General features: G+C 39.0%; 1 protein-coding gene across 3 annotated transcripts in view; it reads left to right on the forward strand.

Annotated features, from left to right (window-relative positions):
* The window catches only part of loxl3b (lysyl oxidase-like 3b), a 32,343-nt gene that overhangs the window by 12,746 nt on the left and 4,278 nt on the right, over positions 1 to 15,319 (forward strand). The window contains exons 6-10 of one of the 3 annotated variants that reach the window (XM_081602912.1): positions 1,730 to 1,786; positions 2,055 to 2,262; positions 3,141 to 3,321; positions 10,007 to 10,161; positions 14,318 to 14,473. In XM_081602912.1, the coding sequence (XP_081459038.1) occupies positions 1,730 to 1,786; positions 2,055 to 2,262; positions 3,141 to 3,321; positions 10,007 to 10,161; positions 14,318 to 14,473 (757 nt within the window). Of the gene's footprint in view, positions 1 to 1,729; positions 1,787 to 2,054; positions 2,263 to 3,140; positions 3,322 to 10,006; positions 10,162 to 11,358; positions 11,530 to 14,317; positions 14,474 to 15,319 lie in introns of all 3 variants that reach the window. The other 2 variants (XM_081602911.1, XM_081602913.1) reach the window with 2 other exon arrangements.

Consider the following 15,319-nt stretch of genomic DNA (forward strand, 5'->3'; position numbering starts at 1 on the left):
CTTCTTAAAGAGACAGAACCCCAATTTCAAGCCATTAAATATCGAAGTCATATTTGATATAAATAGCATTTTTATAACAACTGAAGGTAGCTTTATTGTGCTATTAAATGTCACTATGTGGCTGGAAACACATAATACTGCCCCTCTAAACACATTTTATGATGTTAAATGCAACCAAAATAGTTGGTTGATTTTTTTTTTTTCCATCACCCAATTTTTGCTAGGCTTTGTCCATGACTGTGCCTGTCTGTGTTGTGCCTGCAAACATATTGTCATATTCTTTCACTCAATAGAGCTTTTTATTAAACAGGAGCTGGAGATGCCTTTCATCCGTATGACTGGCTGTAATGAGGAGCTGCTGGGTTCTTCAGCTAAATGACTTGCAGGTCTTTGGGTCAGAATACCAAGAACTCCATTTGGTAGAATCTGCAAAGGATTTCTAGTGTTTGTTTTTGATTAGCTGAGCCTCAGGAGATGAGACCAATATGGAGATTAATAAAAGCTATGAAGTTTGCTCACTTTGATGATAGAGCTTTGTTTGTTGCTTTAAGGTTGGAAAAAAAGAGACTTGAACTTGGAAAATCTAAAAGTAACCTGAAAATATAAAATCTGAAGCTGAAAAAAGGAAATGTGAAATTTTAAGCTTTTAAGTATATACTGAAATAATTTGTCCTCTTTATTTTCTAAAATGAAAAAAAAAAATTCCTTTTAGATTTTTTTTAGAGCCACATCTTCATGTAGGAAAATTGTGTGAAAATTAAGATTTTCTTAAATTAGTATTCTTTTTTATTTTTGAATTTCAATCTGATGTTTCTCAGAATTAACTGTACATATTTTTTCCCCACGACTTTAAAAAGAGGATAAAGGCTGTCCACTCAGCCCAATTTAATCATCCATCCATTTCCATTTCCCACTGGGAAAGTAGGAACAAGTTACCAGAGCACAAAACGGAGAAAAACAAGAAAAAACTTGAATTTCTGATAAAATATCCATTTTTGATTTTTTTTTAAACTTAATATCTGAGTTGAAGTCATAAAGACAGACGCCACCCTATGCTTTAAATAACATTTTCAGAAGTATTAAAAATGTAAACTTTATGTTTGAATTCAGCTTGTTTGATACATTTTAATCTTTTTACATTTTAAGCTTTTTCAAGATGAATCATTTTTATGTTCAGACAAAAGTGATTAATTAGTTCATAAAACTAAATGATTGACACTATTTTTTAAAATTTTTTTATTGTTTCATTGTGTTTTTGTTTTGCTTCGGCATATTATTAACACAGAATCAGACGTTCTCCTTTGACTTGGTTTTGCGTTGTGCAGATTCTACCTGATTTGGCTCTTGACCAGATTAAAATCTATAATGTAGGATTTATGATGAGCCTCTCACTAATGCTCTGTACAAAGATGGCTGAAGAACCCATCAACACTCTGTAGAAAGCAGATCTATACAAGTCAAACGCTGGAACTTTATGTTCACATTGACAAAGTATAGCTGCATTCAGAATATTTCACTTTTTCCTTACTGCATGTTTAGAACCAAAGCCGTAGTTTTATATGGACTCACCAACCATACAGTCAGTGCCTCCACTTCACTGCCAACCACAATAGTAGAAAGATGTCCATATACTTGCCTTTGGTCATATTCATGTTTTTGATTCTAGTTCTGCTTCCTGATTGGTTGTTGTCATGATTTCTGTGTAGACTCACCCGTTTTTACCTTGCAGGCAGCCATCCAAAGCTAAAGCTAGCTCTATGTCTAAACAGAGCAACCGCAGGAAAAGGTAATCTGAGGATACATTTGGTAGATAGATGGTTTCGAAAAAAACATATATCCCCTTGCAACAAAAGACGAATGTATAAAAATGACTTTTTGGAAAAACTACTACTATCCTCTTTATATGTTTGAGTGTTTTGTATGTCACTTCATCTTGGTTTGTTTTTGCTGTTTTGTTCCTGTGGTCTTTTGTGGGAAAATATTTTATTGTATCACTTAAATGCCAACATATTTTTAAAAAATGTTTTTGTCCATATTCCGTCTGCCTCCCTCAGGTTGTACCTGGAGCGGCAGAAGAACCTGTACCTGCTCCGCTCTGTGGCGTGTTTGGGGTCAGAGGTCCACCTGGCGGCCTGCCCCCTAGAGTTCAACAAGCCCAACGCCACGGCAACCTGCACCGGCGGCATGCCCGTCGTTGTGAGCTGCATGCCCGGCCCGCTGTTCATGCAGAACAGCTCTCTGAAAAAGAAAGTTAAAGTCTCGGTAAGAGAATCCTCAGAAACAGAAGGATGGTTTTTTTCTTCACATTTTGTTTTGCTTCAACTTCAATATATTTATCTTGTATTTTGGTTGGACAGTTTTCTGAACAGATGAGACCAAAAAGTTTTGGCAGTATGTCAAAAATTATATAAGCTAGAGATTTAATGAGCAGCAGCAAAAGCAAATGAGGTGGACTAGCAGAACTTTCCAACAATTTATAATATCGTCCAGAACATGTTGCTGTGGATTATCGTCTCTGCTGCCCAGATGTTGAGCTGTTAGCATTTCATGACAGCAACGGTGTCTTCAGTCAGAGGCTTCTTTTGATTTGTGGTATGACTGACTGCTACAGCATCAACACCTCAAGAACTTTCTGAGGAAACTTGAATGAAATGAGTTACATTTAATTTCCCTTCGGGATGAAGTAATTTTCAATAGAGCAGAATTGAACTGAACGAAACTGAATCAAACTAAATTAAATGAAGCTGAAAGGATTTGAACTGAATTGAGCTAAACTGAACTGAACCTACAGTCAGGTCCTCTCCATCCTGTCATCTGGATTCATTTTTCAGATTTATAAAACTAGTAAAGAAAAAGTCTCCCAAAAGTTCTGATTCAGGAAGGATGAGTACAAATACACACCATACTATATTTTGGAGATTTTTATTTATTAAATGTATCATCTTCCTTCCGTTTCACAATTAAGCCTTTTGGTCAATTAAAGTTTGCGGGTATTCCATGACAAATGCAGAAATCTTCAGGAATATGAATGCTTTTGTAAGGTGTTGTACCTCAGCGACAGGAATGTCGCCTAAACTAAATGGTCAGGACGTGCCAGATGGCTCCATGTTCACAGAAACGCATTTACATGTCGTTGTCAGAGCAACGTGAGGCTGAAGGGCGGCGCCAGGTTGGGGGAAGGTCGGGTGGAAGTGCTCAAAGACAACGAGTGGGGGACGGTGTGCGATGACCGCTGGAGCCTGCTGTCCGCCAGTGTCGTGTGCCGGGAGCTGGGCTTCGGCAGCGCCAAGGAAGCTCTGACGGGAGCCCGCATGGGACAAGGTGAGCACTGATGAGCACAACATATTTCCAGCTACGTCATGAACTGTTATGCTTTTCTTGTTTTCGTTCCAACGATAAGTTTCACAGGGATTTCTGAAGTGTTTAAAATAACATATGCAAATACATTTTTTTCTCTCCAATTACAAACTCTAATTCTTGACATCAAGATTCAAAGTGCAAGTATCACAACAGCTGCTATGATTTCAGAGAAAATGAGAATGGAACATGAAATCATTTGGATTTTTTTTGTCCCTCCCCAGGTTGTTTTTTTGGAGAATACTTTTTATAAATATTATGATTAAGATAAAACAATGGAAACGGCTTAATGGAGGAGCCGTGTTGTATGGAGTGTCGGAAAGAGCAGGAGCTTCTTAAAGAGACAGAGGCCCAATTTCAAGGTGTTAAAACACTAAGTCAAATTTCTTTTAAGTCATCTTAGGATTTTTTTCTTACAACTGACGGTAACATCGTGTTATAATTAGGTACCTAAAAAACACATGATACCGGCCCTTTAAGAACTATCTCACATCATTTCTCAGTGGAAACATTCGCAAACAAAAAAAATCTAGTGATGCTGCACAGGAAAACATTGAGCTCTACATGTGGAAATGTGTGTAATTATAATCTAGGACTTTCCTCAATAAGGTGTTTTGGGAGAACAGGCCAGAAACTCTGCTGTGGAAGAAAACAGGCCGCCTTTTCAGCAGCAGTTCTCGGAAACACCAGGAAGTAGCTCCCTTCTCAGGGAAAGTTGGATCTGTTAGAGGAAGTGCTGTGGTCAGACTAACGTCTGACCAAACGCTGCCTGGACGGGTCCGAGACTTTTTAATGGAGGTCATAAGCACGAGCCGCTGAAGGACGGCCATTCATGGACACTAGTGACGCAAACATGCTAAAAGTCCAGAATTCCTTCTTGGCATATACAATGAATCCCTCCATTTATGGCTGATGGACAATGATGCCCTGCGGAACAATTATAACGCCTGAGACGTTTTATTTTATTGCAATATTCATTGTATCTTGCTGGGATTTTTCCTTTACAGACCAACACAAAAAACACAAGTTATGAACTGGATGAATAATAATACATCATTTTCTAAATTTTCTTGAGAAGTGAGTGAGTCCAGGCTGGTTTAGAGTCTATTGTCTAACTTAAATCCTTTATGGCTCTAAAGGATTATTGTCTGAATGTAAATTAATCAAAGAGTCATAATTAGGTGGCATGCTTGTCATTTGTTGCACTGCATTTATGCTTAGAGATATTTAAGTAAAAGTGTATTAGCAAAAATGCTAAACAATCAGACTTTTATTTTGAAACTACGACGGTCCCTATGTGAATCTCCGAGCGCTTGAGGAGGGACTAGTAAAGAACAGCTGGCCGAAATTAGCGTTCCTAAGTCGGATCAACCTTGAGCTGAACGTCCCTTACTCCGCGGAGCGCGAATATCCAATATCCAATATCCAACTTGAAAACAACTTCACTGCGGTCGGTCACACAGTAAAAATGCTGGTGTTCTGACTAATTTGTTTTGGTCTGTGGACACCAAAAATGGCGCCCAGCGACGTAAACGTCATACGCTGTGACGTCAGCTCCAAAGCTCTATTGCAATAAAAGGATCCTAGCAGTGTCTGAACTGGTAACTTATTTACATATTGTAATTAATCATTTCATAAGTAAATCACTGATTTACTTATGAACAAATATGTGGGGATTTATTGACCACAGCTTTATTTTTATAATACTATCGTTTTATTGACACTTATGTCACATGAAAGATAAGAGTACCGTCTTTGTGCTGACAAGAAAACAAACTCCTGAATGCTATTAATCAATCATTGATCATTTTGTCTAGATTAATGTCAAGTTGTCAAAACAAAGAAATTTTCAATAATGTCAACTTTGTATTAAAAGTGTCATGATTTACCGAATGACGCTTTATGACAACATTCATAAATATTTATGAAGACTTATTTATGTTCATGACAGGTGTTATGTCATGTTTATGACGGTATCATGTCAGTCTTATTCACCCACCTTAAAGTGTTACCGGCTGGGTTTATGTAGCATTTGATTTTTAACAAAATATTTATACCTGTATTTCATAAAAATAATGGTAGACTTTCTGCATTTATTTTTGAAGTATGTTGGTCCTGTTTACAACTATGATTTTCATGTTCAAGAGCAATTTTTTTATGTTCCATCTTATAGTAATAACTTAACAAAATTGTTTATTTGACTTCAAAGACTAGAGTCAAGATTGCTTTACATTTAATTTATACGTTGAAAATTTGTATAGTAAAATGCAATAAATTAGTTGTGATGTACAGAAGATAAACATTAGCAAGCTCAAGAATATGTTTAGCTCTTAATTATATAATAGCAAAAGTTAGTTATGAAGACTAGATGACATCAATTTATGGTCTTAAATTGCAAAATAAAGTCTGCAAATTGATTATAGAATGGTTTCATTTTTACATCACTTTGCATGATGAGCTACTTTCAAACTAAGTGTTTTGTGTTCTACAACTACATTTACTGTGGACTTAGAATTTAGTTTTGTTTCAAAATTATGTTAAGAATATATTAAATACATTAACTTTAATATATTTTACACTATAATTAACATATGGTATAGAATACAGACTTCAATGGTTTGGAGGACAAAAGTATTTGGAAATGTAAAAGGTTTTAAAAAAAGTTTGTGAATAAATCACAAACGACAGAGTAAAAAGACAGAGAATTTCAGTTTTGGGTTAACAAAATATTGGTAAATTTGACATACCATCACCACCACCACTTCAGGCGACATTTCCCATATTCTCAAACTCAAAGCTTGACATGTATGGGTCAACGTGAGAGTTCATCTACTGACTAACTACATAAACTAAAAGCTGGATCATAAACATTTTTAATAAGCGTATTTGTGAGCCTGCCTCTTTTTATTAAATTGAAATTAATTTTAGATTTTTGTACAACTTTTTTTCAGGTTAACTTAGAAAGCGAGTTGTTATTATTACGGGTTAGTTTTCTAAACTACAAAAAAGTATCTGTTAGGGAAGCTCAAAAATGAAAAATTGGACTGATATTGATGTCCGATAGTAACACTGCTGTTATTCCAGATTTACCAATACTTTATTTTGTCAATTTTTTAAAATATGATTACTCGATTAATCTTAAGAATAATCGATAGATTACGCAATTACTAAAATATTTGTTTACAATAGACCTAATTATATCAATAAAATAGTATTTATAGGTGGATCGGGGGATTACCGTCTCTCCTTCGCCCCCCCCCCCCTCCTTCTACAGTCAGACCTCCTCCCCCTTCTTGCAATACGCCGTCCGTCCGCCCCCCAGCACTCAATGGTACGCTAGACCGGCCCCACCCTCTTCGACCCCTCACATCTACCTCTACATAGTACACTAGTCCACCCCCCCCAATATCTCTCCTTTGCCCACCTCCTTCTACAGCCAGACCTCCTCCCCCCACCTCTCTAATGATATGTCAGCCCCCCACCTTCTCTTCTTCTTCTTCAAACTCCTTCTAACCCCCCAGTCCACCACCGTTCCGTCGGCCCCCCATTCTGACTCTTCGAGATGCTCTACCCACCTTGCTCTGACTGTAACAGCGGATGACTAAAGGTTTCCGGTATTCTCAGATTGAAAACTTGTTAGCACTCTTAAGGCCATAATTATCTGCTCCGGTAGGTTGCGAAGTTCTGATGAGGAAACGCATCCAGTTTTGACAGTTTAGAAACTTCTGACAAGGTGTCACTCCGTTGGTGAGAAAAAATTCTGAAAACACCATTAGGCATGAGGACTCAGAGGTCTGTCGTGAGTCGGAGACAGGTCCTGACTCAGACATCTGTCCAGACTCGGAGACTGGTCCTGGCTCAGACATCTGTCCAAACTCGGAGACTGGTCCTGACTCTGACATCTGTCCAGACTCGGAGACAGGTCCTGACTCAGACATCTGTCCAGACTCGGAGACTGGTCCTGACTCGGAAGTCTGTCCAGACTTGAGGCAGGTCCTGACTCTGAGACAAGTCCTGACTCTGAGATAGGTCCAGACTCTGAGACAGGTCCTACCCTGAGACAGGACCTGACTCCGACATCTGTCCAGACTCGAGGCAGGTACTAACTCTGAGACAGGTCCCGACTCTGAGACAGGTCCTGACTCTGAGACAGGTACTGACTCAGACATCTGTCCAGACTCGAGGCAGGTCCGGACTCGAGGCAGGTCCTGACTCGGAGACAGGTCCTAATTCTGAGCAGGTCCTGACTCTGAGACAGGACCTGCTGTCTCACCGTTCCGTCGGCCCCCCATTCTGACTCTTCGAGATGCTCTACCCACCTTGCTCTGACTGTAACAGCGGATGACGAAAGGTTTCCGGTATTCCGGTGACCTTTGAGACAAAGGCCTGTCTCAAAGGACAGACCTTTGAGACAGGAACTGCCTCTGAGTCAGGACAGACCTCTGAAACAGGACCTGCCTCAGAGTCAGGACACGCCTCTGAGTCAGGACACGCCTCTGAGTCAGGACCTGTTTCAGAATCAGGACCTGTCTCTGAGTCAGTACCGACCTCTCAATCAGGACCTGTCTCAGAGTCAGGACCTGTCTCCGAGTCAGGAGACAGGTCCCGACTCTGAGACAGGTCCTGACTCTGAGACTGGTCCTGACTCTGAGACAATTCCTGACTCTGAGACTGGTCCTGACTCTGAGGCAGGTCCTGTCTCAGAGGACTGTCCTGACTCTGAGGCAGGTCCTAACTCTGAGGGAGGTCCTAACTCTGAGACCGCCCCTGACTCCTCCGAGTCAGTACCAACCTCTGAGTTGACCAAATTTAGAGGCCCAGCTAAGCGTGGACTAACATTTGGTCCACCCTTGGTGGGTTCTTGCGTCTCTTCTTCGTCCGAATTGTCTCCACAACACACAGCCCTTTTGATGAGCCCCCATCCTTTTTGCAGAAAGGTGTCTCGGAGATTGATTTTTCGTGGTCATGCCAGGGTTCTTCTAAAGCACTCCACAACCTTGTAAATCACTAACGGGTTGTTGCTTTTTATCATCTTGAAGAGTAATTCTCTAACCACGTCTTCATTGCCCCAGAGAAGTTGCAAGATGTCTCGACAGACTTTTTTTTTCCATTTTTTCATAAAATACAAAATCTATGTCCTTGACTTCTTTCCATATTTTTGGAGAAAGCTTTCTCTGGACAGGTTCGGTGTGCTTCCTTTTGTAATGCCCATAGCTGGATCTGTTACTAGACTTGTAAATCAATCTCCAAAGAATATTTTCCACCATAACTTTCCTTTCGTCTTCTGTTCCACGTCTGAAACCCATCCTGTTTGCGTCCCTCAAAAATTGTTCAGGGTCCATGGTTGCCTGAGTATAATCTTCACTCAGGCAGTTTTCATCTGCGTACAAGTCCTCATTTGGAAAAAAAGTCTGTCTGAACTTTCTTTTTGTTGATGTTAACATTTTCTTTGGAGGAACAGGATTCTCCAGGTGCTTTTTGAATTTATCCACAATTACTTGGTGTCCTTCAGGGTAATCAAGAAGTGCGATTAAATGCAGTCCACTGGCAAAGTGGAATGCATCTCTTGCAATACTCTGGAAAATCCTTTCACCAAGGTCTTCTGACACCTCAGAGAGTACGTCCACATTTATATCTCCAGTTTTTCTCAAAAGCAAGATCAAAATTTTGCTATGTTGTTCCTCAAAGATTTGTCGGACAAGATGCAGAGTTGGTCCGTCTGCAGCCTTTTCAATCACTTCCCACAGAAGTTCACTGAGAAAGTTTCTCTTCTTGTAATCTGGGCTTCTTTGACCAGGATGAACTTTGTTGGACAATGTTTTTTTCACATTTGTCCAAAAATAAACCTTAGGCCTCACATCCATTTCTCTCTGTGGGCTTTCGTCATTCATCTTTATTGAGCTGAGCTAAAACGTCCAAATGAATCTCGTGTTGACTGATTTGTTAACTGATTTATGTTAGCTGATCAGAGAATTAACTGATCAGTTGGTGATGTCATGGCCTCTATGACATCATAAAGTCACCCTCAGAATGGCCTCATGACACAGACATCATTTGAAGTCATGTTGATGACATCATTGTCAGAAGCATGGCAACTGTTGCTAAGGGTAAAAATAGCATGCAGTGAGCAGGCGCTATGAAAAAAAAATAAAAAAATCTGTGGGCACTAAATGCATTATTCCCGCAAGTCTGAACTGGCAGTGATTTGCGCAGTGTAACAGGACGGCCATTGGCCCCTCCACTATACCGCCCTACCCATTTACATTTGTTATTTGGGTTCCATCTCCTAACAGGCATAGGGCAAAGTGTCAATGGAACCGCTACATGATCTGGTGGGCCGGTCTATCAGTCAAACTTCTTGTGATGCACACTGGTGTGTGCCCACAAAAGTGAAAAAAAGAGCATGCGTTTCTTTAAATGTTTATGAGGTTATGATAAGAAGATATTTTATTTGTTAACAGGGGTTAAACACGATGGGTGCAGTAAAGGTGTTTCACCGGTAGGTGATGCATGGGGACTCTGAGCTGCCTGTTGGTGGTCAAACGCCCAAAATAAAAACAGATACATTGACACCAGATATTGTCATGTTTTAGATTGTTTTTTTTCTCTAAAACCTTGAACTGGTCTGACCTCAGGGCTCTTTTCCCAGGAATGGGTCCGATCTACATGAACGAGGTGAAGTGTGTCGGGAACGAGAAGTCGATCTGGAACTGCCCGTTTAAAAACATCACGGCGGAGGATTGCCAGCACATGGAGGACGCCGCCGTTCGCTGCAACATCCCGTACATGGGCCTGGAGAACTCGGTCAGACCGAACCGCCTCACCCACATGTTCATGTTTGGAAGCTTCATGTCAAGTTGTTTGGTTTTATATTAGCAAGTAAAACTGAGTTCTTTTTTTTTTTTTTAGTTTTAGATTTTTATAGAAAAGTATAATGGAAAAACATCTGAAATATGTATTCTTCCCATTCCTTTTAGTGCGTTCATTTGTGTTTATTACCAAGTACATCTAAAAGAAAACTTTAATATTATGGAAAAGTTCAATAATTGCTACCTTTCAGAATGTGAAAGCTAAATAGAGTTATTACACTTAGAGAGAAATATTTACAGCCTTTTTGTCTTGTTTGACCATGGAGAACATATAAAATCCAAAATTCAGTGTCTCAGAACATTTGAATACATTAGATCAATTAGAAATGTCTAATTTGCTGATTGGGGTGTGTCTCTATGACTCTGGTATTATATAAATTCAGCTTCTGAAGTCACAAAATAATATACATTTTCACAATATTCAATGTTTTTTAGATGTACTTGCACATAGATTTGTTACTCTAACACTCGTCTGTTGTTACAAAAATGTGAGATGCAAAGCTAATAGCAGGAGCTAGAGCTAGTTAACTAGTTAGCTAACTGCAGAAGCTAGTTAGCTAACTGCAAGAGCTAGTTAATTAGCTCTGCAGAAGCTAGTTAGCTAACTGCAAGAGCTAGTTAATTAGTTAGTTAGCTGCAGGAGCTAACTTGCTAACTTTCAAAAAAACACATCTGTAACTTACTAATATTTAAACTTTTTCCAAATTATGCTCCTAGAAAAACATATCTTAAGGTAATGTATTAGCAAAGGCATTTTTAACTGCTTAATTTTCAACATGGAGTATTTATACTTGCACAGCTTCATGTTTCTTATTAACCTGGTCTCCAGTAAATAGTGACACAAATGTTTTGTGTAAATGTTTTGTGTACTACTGAAGATTAGATTTTTGTTCATTTCACTGACAAAAGGGGATTTTTTTTTATGGGCTCCATAAAATTTCCCCTTTTGTCAGTGAAATTAACAAAAATATAATCTTCAGATTAACTCTGAGCTTTTACACAAAACATACAGAAATATTTCTGAACAAACCCAGAGCTTCCTTTAGTTTCAGGAGGATTTCTGAGGAATCTGCTCCGTCTGTGTCTGCTCTCTGCTTTGTAGCATGTAGCCTAACCCCCTGGTCTCGCACAGATCCGGATCACGGGGGGACGGAGCCGCTTTGAGGGCCGCGTGGAGGTGCTGAGCTCTGATGCTAACGGGACCGAGAGCTGGGGTCTGATCTGTGGTGAGACCTGGACCACCAGGGAGGCCATGGTAGCCTGCAGGCAGCTGGGTTTGGGCTACGCTAACCAGGGCCTGCAAGTAGGTTATTAACAAAGACAATTTGCTGCTGCAAAGCAAATATTTGCTTTCTTTTGGTTTATATTGCATATGCAAATTTAATGTACTGTCAGGTGGGCAGGTTTTTTATTGTTATGGTGAGTTCTTCCTATAGAACCAGTGAAAAACTAACATATTCTCACTGTGGTCATAAATGGATGATGGATTTGAACTTCTCTTCTTTTTCAGTGTAGAATAAATTATGCAACAAACAACTGGGATACATTTCAACAAGAAGAATTAGCTCCAGATTTAGATTACAGATATCTTCTGATCCTCAAAATTAACTATATATAAACACACCACCACAGAAAATAAATAATGTAAGTTTAAAGAGAGACAACACTTTTTATTATTAAGAATATTTTTATTTTTTCATCATCCTTCATCAATATACCCTGCTTATGTATTTTCCCACAAAATCCAAGTGAATAAGAGAAAACCATATTTTATAGCACAAACTTATTCTATGAAAATATATATTTATATTCCTACCCAGGAAAGAAAACCTTTTGAAGCCATTAGCACAGTGATGTCATAATTCTGCCTGGATATTTGACCGATCAGAAATGGTTTTATTTAAATTATGTGGTTCCTGACATATAGGCAGATTTTAGCCATAGATAGTCCACAAATTGTCAATAACAGAGTCTTTGTGCATCCTTAAAAAATCTTTAAAAAGTCTTAAATTTATTAAAGAAAATGTAGGTTTGCTTTAAATATGTTAATCACAGGTCTTAAATTTTGTCGTGGCAGGACGATTTAGCCTCCTATATTCTAAGTAGGTTTTTTCTTGCAAGACTTTTCCATCTGGCAAACATTTGAGTCGCACACAGACATCTTTACTCTTTGTTCTGTGACTCAGGGAGGTTTAATCTGATGGTAACAAGCTGCTGCTAATACCAGCAAACAAACAAGCCATTAGCAGCTAGCATACTAGCTATCTAGTTAACGAGTCACTTAACTCCCTAGCTCTCTAGCTAGCTAGCAGGCTAACTAGACAGCCATGTTCAATGTGAGAAGCACTAAACTGCTATCAAGAGCCACAAAAAGATTCCAGAAATTTTCAGTTTTGGTCCCTACATTCCTCCTGTACATCTCTGTCATGATATAGGTCTTACATTTTAATCATAATGGTCTTAAAAAGGTTTTACATTTGAGTTGTGAAACATGCAGAAATCTAAATAACATTCAGAAGCTTAATTTCTAACCAACTTTCCCCATTTCAATCTCTGTTTTGGCCATTAAACAACTAAATGAGAAAAGTCAGAATGAGACCAATTTTTGCTGATGGCTACAAAACCAGTGTAGTTTCTCCATTTAAAAGGGCTTTGACACTTTATGTGAGGAACAGATGTTGAATACTAATCCAAACTCTTCACATAAGCTTAATGAGAAAAAACAAAAAACAAAAACCACTGCGGTTTCTCTATGCTTAAAAGGAGTTTAACATTTTACGTGTTGAACGCTAATCCAAACTCTTAAAAACTTGAATGAGAAAACCAACAAACAGTGTGGTTAGTCAACATTTTACTGAGGAACATAATATTTAACCTAATATAATTGGACCTGTACGTATAAAATTTTGACACTATGCACAATAATTTGAAACATTTGCACTCTCTTCTTTTTTTTTAAATGTATTGAGGTAGTTTCTTGCAGAATTCTTCCACCATGCAAAAAGAACTGTTCAAATCTATCCTTAAGGAGCTAAACGTATCTGACATCCACGGTCACGTTGAGGGTGTGTAAACTCTCTGCTTCTGTTCGAAGAAAAAAAGAAAAGAGCATAATTTCTGCCTGACTCTGAGGTCTGACTGCAGCCTGTTTGGCAGCAGCGACTGCAGTGTGTTTACCATCACTTAACAATGTCTGGGAATCTAATGTTGTGGGTTAGCCGCTACTGATGTCTGTGGATTTACTGCACGGTCAAATATACGACACTGGGACTCATTTAATTACATCAAGAGGCTTTGCTTAATTCAAATGAGAAATAAATGTAGTTTTAAAAATATATATTTTTTCATTGTTAAAGCTTCAGTATGTGACTATTATAATAAATATTTTTTTACGTAGTTGTTGAAATTGTCAGCATGTTGCAACAATATGGCATGAGACAGAAAACCTGTGAAAAATTCGAGTTCCTCTACCTTTTCGTATTTCTAAGTAGAAACAACCAATCAGAGAAAGGAGGCGGGCCTTAGTGCTGTCAATCACATAGCTCACTTTTACGCTAATTCTAAGGCCAGTTAGCATAGCCACCAATGACAACAGATAAATGGTTAGCATATTTAGCAGGGCATACATGAGGGTGATTGACAGCGCTAAGACCCTCCTCCTGGCTCTGATTGGTTGTTTTTGGGGCATTTATTTCAACTGCAATAGCAGCTCAGAGAGGAGCTACTCAGAACAAACTGTCACAACATGGTCCCAGTTTTAGCAAATATATTTAAGGTTCTATACAGTATTATTATAATTATGCATATGCAATATACATCTTTCTGGACATGGAATATTTACATAGTCGCCACAGGCCTGTTCCATGTGGAAGAGCTAAAAATATCCCCATGCAGAGCTTCTAATCAAAGTCAGAGCTGCTCACCACTGTGACCTCATGTGGAAACCACGTCGATCCTCTCGGCCTCGACAGACTAACCAGCACATTTTCTGTCGACTCCATATAAACACCGGGTAGTCTGTAGTTTAGACGGGTCGCAGACAGGACAGGAAGCGTGTCCCTCGTCTGACTCCCAGCAGGATGCTTCCGCAGATCCGGATAGCGGGCGGCCGAAGCAGCTACGAAGGTCGGGTGGAGGTTCAGGTTGGGTCCAAGTGGGGCACAGTGTGCAGCACAGGCTGGACGACGAAGGAGGCCATGGTGGCCTGCAGGCAGCTAGGGCTCGGCTACGCCATGCACGCCGTCACCGTGAGTAGGAGCTGAAAATGTGTGCCACAGCTAGAAAAAATGTTTTGAAGCCGTTTCACCCCCCACTAGATGAGATAAGCAAGCTAAAACACTTAGCAAAATTTGCTCATTATTTTTCACATTAGATTATGCTAAATTGATTGAAAGGTAAAAATTTGCACCATTGAGTTGATGAGGATCGGAATAAACAACTCAAATATTTGGAAATTATCTTATATGAAGGATGATTACAGTAGAGGCTATGAGAGTCTAGAAGCTAGTAAGGTAAAAATAAATGTTTTAGTTGTTTGAGATATAAGGTCAGTCACAATAGCAATAAAAAAACATGATTCTGGGCATTGTGAAAAAAATACTTGGATCTTCTGATTCTTAAGTTAAAATCATTTGACTTTCTTAATTCCCAAAATAAATCCAAAGCACAGAAGTAAATGATACATCACCTCAAAAAATATATATTCAGACCACTTCCAAACTTTTACAATACGAATGTCAATATAATAATAAAAAAAACTCTTATGACAAACCAACAGAAGGAAGCAGGTCTTTGTGCCACGTTAGTTTGAGTTCATGCAAAGATTAGCGAGTGACAGTGGGGGGCGCCATCTAATGTGCTAACAGCAGAGCTCAGTTTTAGCTTAGCGCTTTAGCATTTTTGCTAACTTTGAAGATGTTTAGTGCACTTAGCTTCCCCTAAATGAATTTTTCCAGATAATTTTTTAAAGTGCTAATTCACCTGACTGTTTTGTAAACTTCCGGTTGGATAAAGTTTGTCGTCTGTGTTGACGTTTTTGTTGTCGACTGTCGTCACGTAGCTAGCCGTTTACGCTCACGCTCACGCTCTTTAAC

Source organism: Poecilia reticulata, chromosome 22 (genome assembly GCF_904066995.2).
Source record: "Poecilia reticulata chromosome 22, P_reticulata-male-v2, whole genome shotgun sequence".
In the NCBI taxonomy this organism is placed as follows: domain Eukaryota; kingdom Metazoa; phylum Chordata; class Actinopteri; order Cyprinodontiformes; family Poeciliidae; genus Poecilia; species Poecilia reticulata.